At 32.9% G+C, this 11,691-nt stretch overlaps 1 protein-coding gene across 1 annotated transcript; it reads right to left on the bottom strand.

Moving 5' to 3' along the window:
* Positions 1-1,445: 1,445 nt before the first annotated feature.
* Positions 1,446-8,534, bottom strand: LOC108457928 (serine/threonine-protein kinase ATG1c-like). Its single transcript, XM_053024502.1, is given in 14 exon segments — positions 1,446-1,850; positions 2,039-2,109; positions 2,626-2,896; positions 3,458-3,816; positions 3,950-4,320; positions 4,408-4,480; positions 4,976-5,084; positions 5,234-5,314; positions 5,399-5,492; positions 6,183-6,247; positions 6,551-6,609; positions 6,695-6,775; positions 6,778-6,811; positions 7,939-8,534. Coding segments are annotated over 14 exon segments (2,142 nt in total). The 5' UTR covers positions 8,182-8,534; the 3' UTR covers positions 1,446-1,619.
* Between the last annotated feature and the right edge of the window lie 3,157 nt (positions 8,535-11,691).

Below are 11,691 nucleotides of genomic sequence, written 5' to 3'. Positions count from 1 at the left end.
TTTAATTGATTCCAAAAGCCAACTATATTCAATTGGTTGTAGCCACTAAGTATTTATATACACTTTTAGTGCTAAATTTTAGTTAGATTTTTCCTAAATATTATCACTAAATAATTCTAAATATTATATCTAAATAATTCTAAATTTAAAATTAAATTTAAACTAGAATTTAAACTAATTACAAAGTTGTAACAATATCAAAAATTTTTCAATCTTTATCCAGCGACTTTTAAAAAATCTTCAACCTTTCAATCTTTATCCAGTCATATTTGAATCTTCAATCTTTCAATCAAGCCCTCCTTTGATGTGCTCTATAGGCATTCTTTATTTCTCAATTTCTTCCTTAACAACAAAATGTTTACACCTTTAGAATATTTGTAGTTTTTGGAGGTAAAAGAATTTTGTGAAATTATCATAATAAATTTTCAATTGCTTAATAATGACGTTGATTATCCCAAGTCTTAAAATAAAGTACTAATAATTTTATAACATTACATAGTAATTTGCATTAACTATGCATTAAAAAAAATTATTTGGGTTGGGTTTGAGTGAGTTGGTTAGTGAGTTTAGAGTTATTTTTTTTCCACAATTTGGGCTAAGAATTAAAAAAAAAACGCTTTTACTAGTTTTTACCAATTCAATTTATTCACAATTCGCAATTCAATGAAGGTATAAAATGTTTCGCAATTCATTTGGTTCAATTTTTCTTTTTAAATCGATAAATTAATTAATTTTAGATTTGACCGATTAACCTAATGTAATTTAAACAATTAACACGCAAAATAAATATTAAGGTTGGTGGAACTTTGTAGCATATTATTAGAGCGGAAGTATGCAAATTTTATGAAGGTAACTTATGATGGTCTTGTGCTCACATAGGAAAAAGGGGTAGTGGAAATTAATTGCGGAAAGCGATAATGCTACTAGGATTAAGATGATAAAAGTGAATATAGATATTTATTCGTTGTTTTTATATTGATATTATTATTATTGTTAATGTAAAAGGATAAAAGTTTAAATATACTCAATTGCTTTTTATCCTTTTATTTAAAAATTAGTAAAGACTTATAAATAATTCTACACTTTGTTTTGAAAAAAAAAGTAGCAGCTATGTATTTGATAACGCGAGATTTGCTTCATGCATATATACCGAGAAGCCGATGGTGGCTGATCTTATGGCACACTCCGCTTCCTCCACGGAGCCTGGATTGCGGATTCATGGGCAGCCTTCAGGAGTATTTAAACTCCACTGCTTTACGATTACCTTGAGATTATTTTTACTCGCTTAGGGCGTTTGCCCTTAAAAAAACCATTTATTTTAATACTTTGACCTCATAATTGTTACGTACGGTCACGTGCATTCATAGTGATATTAGGCAGGAGTACACATACATGCACCGACCATTGATCAGCAGGGCCATGAGAAGCAGTTGGAAGATCAGAACTAATGGAAACATTTTAATTTTTATCATTTTTTTTAATTTCAGAAATGAGAATATTACAACATCCAAACAGGATACGGTTCCCATCTATCAAAGAATAACTGTACAAATAAATATTTTTACAGACAGCAGGTCATCAGGAGCACAAATTAGAAAAGAAAAAAAATTTGTTTGATCTTATGCCTGATCCTTGCTCCTCAGAAGTGCCATCCTCTGAGATCTTGAGCAACCTTGCCTGTTTCTAAGAAAATCAATGTAAGTTCGAAGCCTATACCGATCTGAGCTTGTGAGGGAAAATGGAGGGTTCAAAATGAGGGATGGTGCTTCAACTAGAAGGAAGATTAACAAACACACTGCATTTGAATACAAATTTACTGCACTTTCCATTTCGCCCATGAGCTCATCAACCTGCAAAGATACATGCAGGAAATTTTCAGCAGGTTAAGTTTTCATCAATTGTTTTCTTATATCACATTAATTCAAGAAACTTTCATAGCATTCATCAAATAAATATATTACTTCGTTTCATATTATAAATGATCATCTAACAATATATATATATTATTGATAGATATGAAGGTGACAGGAAGACTCACTCCTCCACGTCTTCCCAAAGCAAGGGCAGCCTGGAATATCGTCTCCATTGCATCAGGCATCTCTGTACTTCCTGCAATCATGATGGTAAAATGCTAATTTAGAATCTTAAAGTTCATAGAATGAAGACAAGTGGCATTACTTTGTTTCTTTACACATCAGCAATAATTGAAAAAAGTCGTACATTTAAGTTGCTCTCTGCTATGACCATGAGTTTGGGGTTGAGTCACCGGCGATGAACAAGAAGATCACTTAAGCTCATCAAAGGGAGCTTAAAACCTTAGGACTCATTAAAGAGACCCAAATCTCTTTAGCGTTTTGATAAAATTTCGACTTCAGTTTTATTATTCTATTCATCCTTTGAATATGGATCTGAAATAAAATTGTAATCCAGAAACCTAAGGAAAGAAATCAACTAAAATAAAATGACAATAAAAAAAACTAGGCCTTAGTTAGAGAACCAAAACTAATGGCCTTTCCTAACAGGTTCGGCCCACAAAGCATCCACAACAGTCTCTTATCCTTTTGAGCAATTTCAAAGTGGAGCAACAACTATTGAGGCGGGGAGATAGAATTATCAAAGGCTTACCAGGCTCAATAACATTGGCAAGTTCCTCAGCATGCTCAACTTCCTGGAGAAATTCCCTCTCTATCTCCGAGGATATATCTTCTGGAGACTCTTCTGTATCAGACGTTCCAAGCTTCTTGCTGGTACTACTCCTTAGTCTGCTTGTCTCTTGGCTCGGACTTCCTTCCATAGCTGATGCAGCCTGTGTATGACATATATGCAATGCTTGCTTCCAAATTGCAAGAATCACAAGCTGGATTGAGAACGCTTCAAGATGCTTACCTGCCTCAGTCTATCAAAGAACCATGATACTGTTACAATATAGAACAACCTCATTAAACTTTGTGCTAGCGTAGAAAACACCAAGAGAACCCAGCTAGCATAAATGGCCACTCAAGCAACAGCAATTACCATTAGGAGTGGCATTGAGTCATATCATTTAAAATATTCTACTAATGCAAGAACCTTCCTGACCCCAAAAGTCACCTATTGAGCAGCAGAAAAGGGCAATAGGTGAAAAGATCTAAATGTTAAAGCTGTTTACAGTGATTACTTCAACCACACAACATTTCCCTAATACTACGTTCTAGCAAGTTGAAGTGAGATCACTCATCCATTAGTTGCCTTGTGTAAGCATACATGGTCATCAACGTATGTTAACAGACCATGCCAAGGTCCATCCAAGAGAGCCAATCAAATGTTCCAGCATACCAAGAGAAGTACAAATGAGACAGTTTTTGGTTAAATGGCAGTTAAACATGCCAGGAGAAGATATTGGGGATAAAAAAGAGAATTAGTATGTTATTCTACCACTTTGCATAATGCACTTATAGTAGGTGTATTATGGACTAACCTTCTCATGCACTAACTCTGTAATTGCAGATGCGCACTGCTGTAACGACTTTATCCTTGTGATGCAATGAGATGATGGCTGTTCCAGAGCATCCCCAACATCAATGGACCCTGGAGAAGTCCCAGGAGCAGAGCTCTGACTTTCCAAGCTTCCTACATGATAGACATTAATATTGGTCGCACCAACAATTGCAACAGGAGCCGTTGATGTGGTGTTACTGGTAAAGGGGATCAGGGGTGGACTCTCCAGTTTGTATGGAATATGGTTTGGCTTGGAAGTGCTAGCTAAAAATGACACATCCATGGGAGGTCCAGATACGAGAACATAATCTTGGTCGTTCAACTTCAGTGTGTCCCCAACTGTGAAAGCAATTCAAGAGTGATAATTAAATCAGACATGTTGTTCAAAGACAATTGCTCATAACACATGCTTAGCTAGACACAGCAGGAATTATATTTATATGCAAAATGCAGCATATAATATTGTTGGTACCTCTTGAATGAGTACTTGTAGATCTTTGATCCATGGATTTGTGAGGTTCATACAGAGTTTCACCAGAAACCTTGCTGCTTTCATGTCTAAAACTGGAATCATCTAATTTATGTCTTGTACCACTGTATTTGGATGTAAAATTGACTTTATTCAAAGGATTAGAAGTTTGTTCTCTAGTATCTTTTGCATTGGGAGAAAATCCATAACCAGATTTCATTGAGGACCTCTTCTTTTCAAAGGAAGGGCTCCCTTCAGGACCACTAGAATCATCATCCAGAAAGAAGGGAAGACAATCCTCCTGAAAGCTTTCATCAGTACTTCCAGGTCTGCTTTCAAAAAATGGATAACCATTTCCTAAAATTCCCTGACTCCTGCAAAAAGAGCAATGGTAAATTATTTAGGGAACTGAGGGATAATGTATATCAAGACAAGATGGGAACAATCATCTCCTCATTTACCTCAATGGTTCATTTGGTTGGCCCTGAGAGAGAAATGGGTGATTAAAGAACTCTTGAAATGTTAAACGTTCCGCTGCAGTACAAGGATAAAGGGAACACCAAGAATGAGGACAAGCATATAAATAAGAATTGCTCAGCACAGTTTATGCTGATAGCATTGCTGAATGAAACGTCTCTTATTGTTCTCTTTGCTCCTTTTCTTCACAGATCAACTAAAGCTTTATCGTAGCATCATTTTCTTTGATGATCTAAGCATTTTAGAGGCTGTTATTTATATTAGAATAATTCTTGTAAGTAGTAGGCTAAAATAACAAATAGGTGGATGACATCATTTGTGCAAAATTCAAGTGAAAAGGATAAGAACTATAGCTACAAACTACATATCCATTTGAGGTTGACGCCTAGAAATTAGAGCATTCTTTCAAGTACTCTAATTTTGGCAAGCCTCATCATCCTAGAATTAAGTAGCACCTAATAATGTAATGTTTGTTCTGTTCTCTAATATGTAAGCAGATAATTCAATACTACATGCTAGATGTTAGTATTTACTTCTACGTTCTTGGAATACCTGGATTACGACGCAGCAGTTTTAGACATAAATCTTTGCAATCAGCAGTCAAATAATTGTTTTCCACAGGGAAAAGCAACTCAGTTGATTTCACAATATTCTGGAGTAACTGCACAAGACAAGATATGAAAATAGATCAAGGAAACTGTCAACTCACCAAAAGAATCACTGTTCAACTCAGGTCACCATTTGCAAGTCTAAAGTTAAAACTTTTGAGAAAGCAGGGCCCACTTTATACAAAAAGAAAGTTCTTTAAACCTGAATTTGATTGTTCCCAGTGAAAGGAGTTTTCCCGGTAACAAGCTGAAATAAAATAGCCCCAACACTCCAGAGATCTGCCTGCGTAATAAAGTCAAAATTAGTAGGCAGTAATTTCAGGTATGTACAAAATAAGAGGAGCCCCAAGAGTGGAGTAACTATCACCTTTGCATCGTACTTCTGCAGTTGCATTATCTCAGGAGCCATGTAAAGTGGTAAACCACATAACGTTTCAGCAAGCCCCCAAGGTTGCAGCGATCTGACAAAACAGAAATATTATATTCTAACTATAGATTATGCATGGGAAAATATCTAGAAAACAGATTTGCACAGCATAGTTGCTACCAAATCTCAATATTTTTCATCTTTTGTCCCTCTGTCCATAATTAAGGGTTATGTAAACAGATGAACTTTATTTTAATGGAAAAACAACACCAAAGGAGTTGCAGTCGAAGATTTTAAATATGAACATGACAACAAATGAGAAACAATAATAGACAATAACCGTGAATAACTTCATTGACTAATATCAGCAATTAAAAATCAATTAGACCAAACCATTGCAGCCACATTTATTTCTGCAATTATTTTCAAACTTATCCTGTTTTTGAAGCCACAGTTTTATTCTTCACTGCCAAGCACAATTTATGAAGCACCCTAAGCTCACCTATCTTTTAAATTTGAGAATAGAAACCATCTCCACAACATCTGAAGCTAGATAAGCACATAAAACCAACAATCAAAGAAGCGGGGCGGTCTCAAATTGTAGTACCAACAACCAAAAAAATTACTTGCAATGCACATGTAGCCAAATGGATACAGCCAAGCTTAATGCGTATGACTAGGAGGATGGAAGAGTACATTTTATACAATTCCTTCCAAAAAAAATGCAAAAATAAAAAGGGAAAGATAACACCCAATAAGCAAGTGGAGCAATGCGATCACTTACCTTGCAAATCCAAAGTCCGCAATCTTTAAAACCGCATTGCGGTCATTTGTTGACAGAAGAAGATTCTGTTCCAGAAACAACAACACTATAAAGAGAACCTACTGAAAGAAAACTTTACATGGACAAGACTAGTCTATACCAAAGAACATTAACCAATATATGCAACTTCATCACAATTCATAACAAGGTACAAAAGAAAACTTGATTTAGAAGGGGAAAAGCCTGTTACATCCATGCTCTATTTTATTAAAGTTACAAAAAGAAAATAATATGCCTTTCCGATTGCGCTTTCTTTTTTCCTTATTAGGCAAAAGTAGCCATAAAGTTATACCAAAATTCAAACTTTAACCAAAGAGAATGAAATGAACCTGAGGCTTTAGATCACGATGTATAAGATTATTGTCACGGAGAACTTGTAGGCCAGCCGCTGCACAAAGATGATCATATAAGTTTAACCAACCAAAATTCAAAGGAGAAGGAAAACCAACAACCAGACACAATTTGCAGCATACCTAGTTGCTGCATGAAATGCTTTGCAGTTGCTTCAGGGACACATCCATGATGTGTAATACACATAGAAAGGTCACCCCCTTGCAGTATTCCAATACAAGATGTATCTTTCCAGGAACCTAAATACAGGTATATAAACCAAAATAAACATATGATTAAGATATACACTACATGATTGCTCATATAACAAATGAAAGTAAACAAAGAAAGAAATGGCATATCAACATTATCCCAAACAACTTCAAATTCAAATCAAAAGTATATGTGACATTTTCCAGTTGATCTCAACTTACAAAAGATCAAATAAGCACTAACAAAATGCGTCTACAACTCATAAAGAAAAATTGCTACTACAAAATGCATTATTCCACTCTAACCAGTCCATGGAATGAAGGGCACAGCATATAACCACTCCAGCACGATGCAAATATTTTAGAGATATAGATACATATAAGCTGCAAACTTCACAAACAAATACATGAAAACTAGATTCACCATTTAGTTTCTTGACCACTGCAAATTTACCAAATTGCTTCCCATGATCCTTGAGACTTCTCCATTAGTATTAGTTGCTGAATTCCCAATGGCATCATTTGTCAAATGTTTTGCTATAGGAAGGAGATTATGGATGCTATAGGCTTAACTTTGTTTTATTGCTGGCTAATTTGACTAGATAAGGTGACTGATTGTACGTTTTTATTGTTTAAATGATGAATCTTATGGTGGTTTATTCCATTGGGTTGATTTGAAGGATTTTGTTGTATTAGATTAGGCGTGATGTGCAATTTAGGTGTTCAATCCCCTGTAAATGATGTTGCTCATTTTCTGTAATGAGCTTTTCTTATTAATAAAAAACTTTGCTTAGCAAAGAAAAAAACACAATATATAGATTGACTGAAATTTCCACTATTCGTTAATTCTTTCATTCTCTGCTTCCATCAAATACGAGTATGCGCGGATAGCTCTTTTCAAAAAGTAGATTCTTCTCATTTTCAATATTGCATTCTAAAATATCTTCAGTTAAAAAGAATCCACATCCTCCGTTCTTTCATCATTTTCCTTAAAAGAAGAACTTTCCCTCAATAAATGGCGCCCCAAATTTCAGTCCCTACCTTAGTTAACAACTCATTTTCAAATAGCTCCATTTCCGCCACTTCTTCCTCTACTTTATCGGCATCCAAACAACTCCCTAAAATCTAATAGTAAAAGGAAACAATTAAATAAAAGGGAACAAGAAGAAACGAACCTCAACAATATCATGCAGTCGAATAATATTAGGATGATTGATTCTCTTCAAAATAAAGATTTCCGACATCAAACTATCTTGCAACTTCTTATTGAGTCGACCCGTTACGATCTTCTTTATCGCCACCTCGGTTCCATGAACTCGATGCCTCGCATGCCAAACAATCGAAAAGGAACCCGACCCGATTTTCCGACCCACTAAATAGTTCCCTACCATTCTTCCCCTCCCCGTTGCTTGAGCCATTACAGACGAACCTGGAACAAAAAGAGAGAGAAAAAAGCCCAAGGATCCGACTCCAGAGCTTGAAGCTTTAAAAAATGGTATAGAATACTGGAATTTGGATCTTCGGAAGATCCGACCCGAATATTAATTGGATTTCCGATTCACCGTGCAAAGAAAAATAATCTGAGGAAGAGTGAGGAAGGAGGGTGAGATGAGAACTTGATTAATGAGTTCTCTAAAATTTTGCATTCTAGTTATTATGGGTTGAATTATTGAGATTATTAATTGGGATTAGCGAACGTAATTGAGGATTAATGTTTTGTGATTCGATGATTATTTTGTTTTTTTTAATGAAAACCATAAGCTAAAAGCGGGATTAGACGGTGTATATTTTTAAGATACGGTTACTTATACGGTGTAACCACGGATGTTAGTGAGTTGGCTGTTTTTAATTGGGTGGACAAGTGGTCGGTGATGATGGAAAAGCGCCGATATCAGCTTTTTACCACCTGTCCGTCAGACATTGGTTAGATAACGTTAAAGCGACTTTTTTGCCTTTTATGAATTATTTAATACTTTAATTTTCATTTTCCAAGTTTACTAATAAATATCCTTTAAATAAATTTTTATTAGATGTGAAGCTAAAAATTTTAATGTTTCTTAAATAATTTTTATTATAAAATTAAAAGAACAATAAAATGAAAGATAATTTATTTTTACTTACGATACAATAAGTTTGTACATGTTTTCTATTTATAGGGCTTTAAATATCATAAGTTATAAAGCATTAAGGATTAAAATTAAGGTATCTTGTAAATAATTTAGGGTTTTAAGAAGGGTTATAGACATTCATTCTTTAAATGTTATAATAAGATAAATTTGAGATTATGAACATCCATTTATAAATAGATTTACAACACTCCCCATTGAATGTCTATCAATAAAAATGTTTCAGTAAAAATTATTAAGAAAAATTTATGAAATAAAAACCTAATGAAAGAAAAAGTACATAATCTATTATTACAAGTTGTCTCGTTAAAAAATTTTATCACGAAAACCTAGTAAGATAAAACCTTGATTAAAGGAAAAGAGTGCAATATATTTTTTACTCCCTCTAATGACAACATCACATTATATCTTTGAGTTGACATATTCCAATTTTGTCCAGTAGTCCTTCAAATGTTAAAGTTAACAATGCATTGGTAAAAAAATCTGTTTAATCATCACTAGAATGAATTTGTTGAACTTCTATATCACATTTCTTCTCAAGATTATGAGTGAATAATAGTTTTGGTGAAATATGTTTCGTTCTATCACCTTTGATGTAACCACCCTTCAATGGAGCTATACATGTTACATTATCTTCGTATAAGATAGTTGACATATTTTTTTTGTAAAGGCATATTACATATCTTCTAAATATGTTGGGTCAATAATAAGGGCGAAGTTAGAAAAAAATTTTCAGGTGGGCAAAAATTAAATTGTAATTTTCACAATAGTAAAAATGTAATTTCGCCATTTTAATAGCATGTATCTTATAATTTTTAAAAAAATTTAATCAATTTTTTATCATTTTTAGGGGGCAAAGTGCAATTTTACCTTTACTAATTTAAAATCTTAAAAATTTTAAAGGGCCTAAAAAAATTATTTTAGGGGATTCGAGGCCCCTGTCAACTCCCTAACTATGCCCCTGATCAATAACTTTAGCAAAACACACTTTTGATTTTCCCTATGCATTGCAATTATTTCTGTATGATTTGAAAAGGCAACAACTAATGTATGTTTTGTTGAATGTTATGATATGGTAGTACCTCTACGTGTAAATAAATATATTGTTTGAGATCGACCTTTATGTGGATCTAATAAATATCCAATAACTGACTAATAGGGATTTTAAATCATTTGAATAAAATAATCCCATATTAATGGTCTCTCTGAGATATCTAAATACATGTTTAATTCCATTCCAATGTTTACATGTTGGAGAAGAGCTAAATCTTACTAACAAGTTTACAACGAAACCTATATCAGGTCTTATGTTGTTTGCAAGATACATTAATTGCCCTACGGCACTTAGATATGGTACTTTAGGACCAATAAATTCTTCATCATTCTCAAAATAACGAAATTGATCTTTATTCATATCTAACGATCATACAATCATTGGAGTATTTAATAGATATGTTTTATCCATGTAAAATTCCTTTAAGATCTTTTCGTATAAGTTGACTAATGGACATGAATTTCATCTTTTGAATATTCAATTTGCATGCCAAAATAAAACTTTATTTTTCTAATATTTTTTATCTCAAATTCTTTCTTTAAATAATTTACTGCATTTTAAAGCTCTTTAAGAGTTCCAATAATATTTAGATCATCAATATAAACAACAATTATCAGAAAATCAGATACAGACATTTTTATAAAGGCACATGGACAAATTGGATCATTATAATCTTTTTTTAACAAATATTTATTAAGACGATTGTACCACATACGTCCAAATTGTTGTAATCCATATAAACTTTTCTTTAATTTGATCAAGCAATTTTTCTGAGAAACTTTATATCTTTCTGGGATTTTAAATCCTTCAGGGAGTTTCATATAAATTTCACTATCAAGTTATTGGATCTGGTGCTCTAAATGTAGTATTTTTGTCTAAGTACACTTATAATTTTTCGAATAGATTGGTTAATAAAATTATTCATATATTACATTAATACTTTGTATATTGTTCTAACACCCCCAAACCCAGCCCAGTCGTTAAGGCCGAAGACAGAAAGTACATTAGCCACCAGAATGGCCTAGAAAAACTTTCTTCGTTTTCAAACATACTTTTTAAACCATTTGTGTAAATCATTCAAAACTAATGAAATCAAATATTTAACTTAATCTCACAAAAATATGAGAATTATAGAAACCAATGATTTAAATACTTGTGAATGTTTGATCGCTATTCAAAACTTTCATAATTTCAATCATATTTCAAAATTATTCGTTTATTTATTCAAAACTAAACAACTTGGTTATTCGTCGCTATTTAGGAAAAATATGTTAACTTCAAAAATCAAATGTCTTAGGAAATCTCATTTGTAAACATTAGTAATTTTGAAAACTAAGTCTAATTTTATTAAAAACTTGTTTATCAAATTTACATATAAGAACCACAACGAAAATTTTTACTAAGACCATATTTTGTTAAAAATCAATATTTCATGTAAATTCGATAAAACATCAATAGACAATTTAAAACCTAAAAAATCAAGTCATATTTTTATCTAAAACTCATTTCCATTGTTTAAGCAGAAAATAGTGATTTTGTCAAGTTTTAAAAGAAACCAAGTTTCATGCGTATTCTTATCAAATACTAATTTATGCAGTTTTTAAAACTCAATGTCATGCAATCAACTCGTGCATATCAGAATGAAAAATCCCCAAAGTAAAGTCTCATGCCACAATCCATACTCAAACTTATTACAATCCCAACCATACTCAAACTTATTACAATCCCAAAATAAAAAATATTAAGAT

The sequence above is a fragment of the Gossypium arboreum genome, chromosome 13 (assembly GCF_025698485.1).
Source record: "Gossypium arboreum isolate Shixiya-1 chromosome 13, ASM2569848v2, whole genome shotgun sequence".
NCBI lineage: Eukaryota > Viridiplantae > Streptophyta > Magnoliopsida > Malvales > Malvaceae > Gossypium > Gossypium arboreum.
This window is presented reverse-complemented; position numbering and strand designations above follow the sequence as displayed.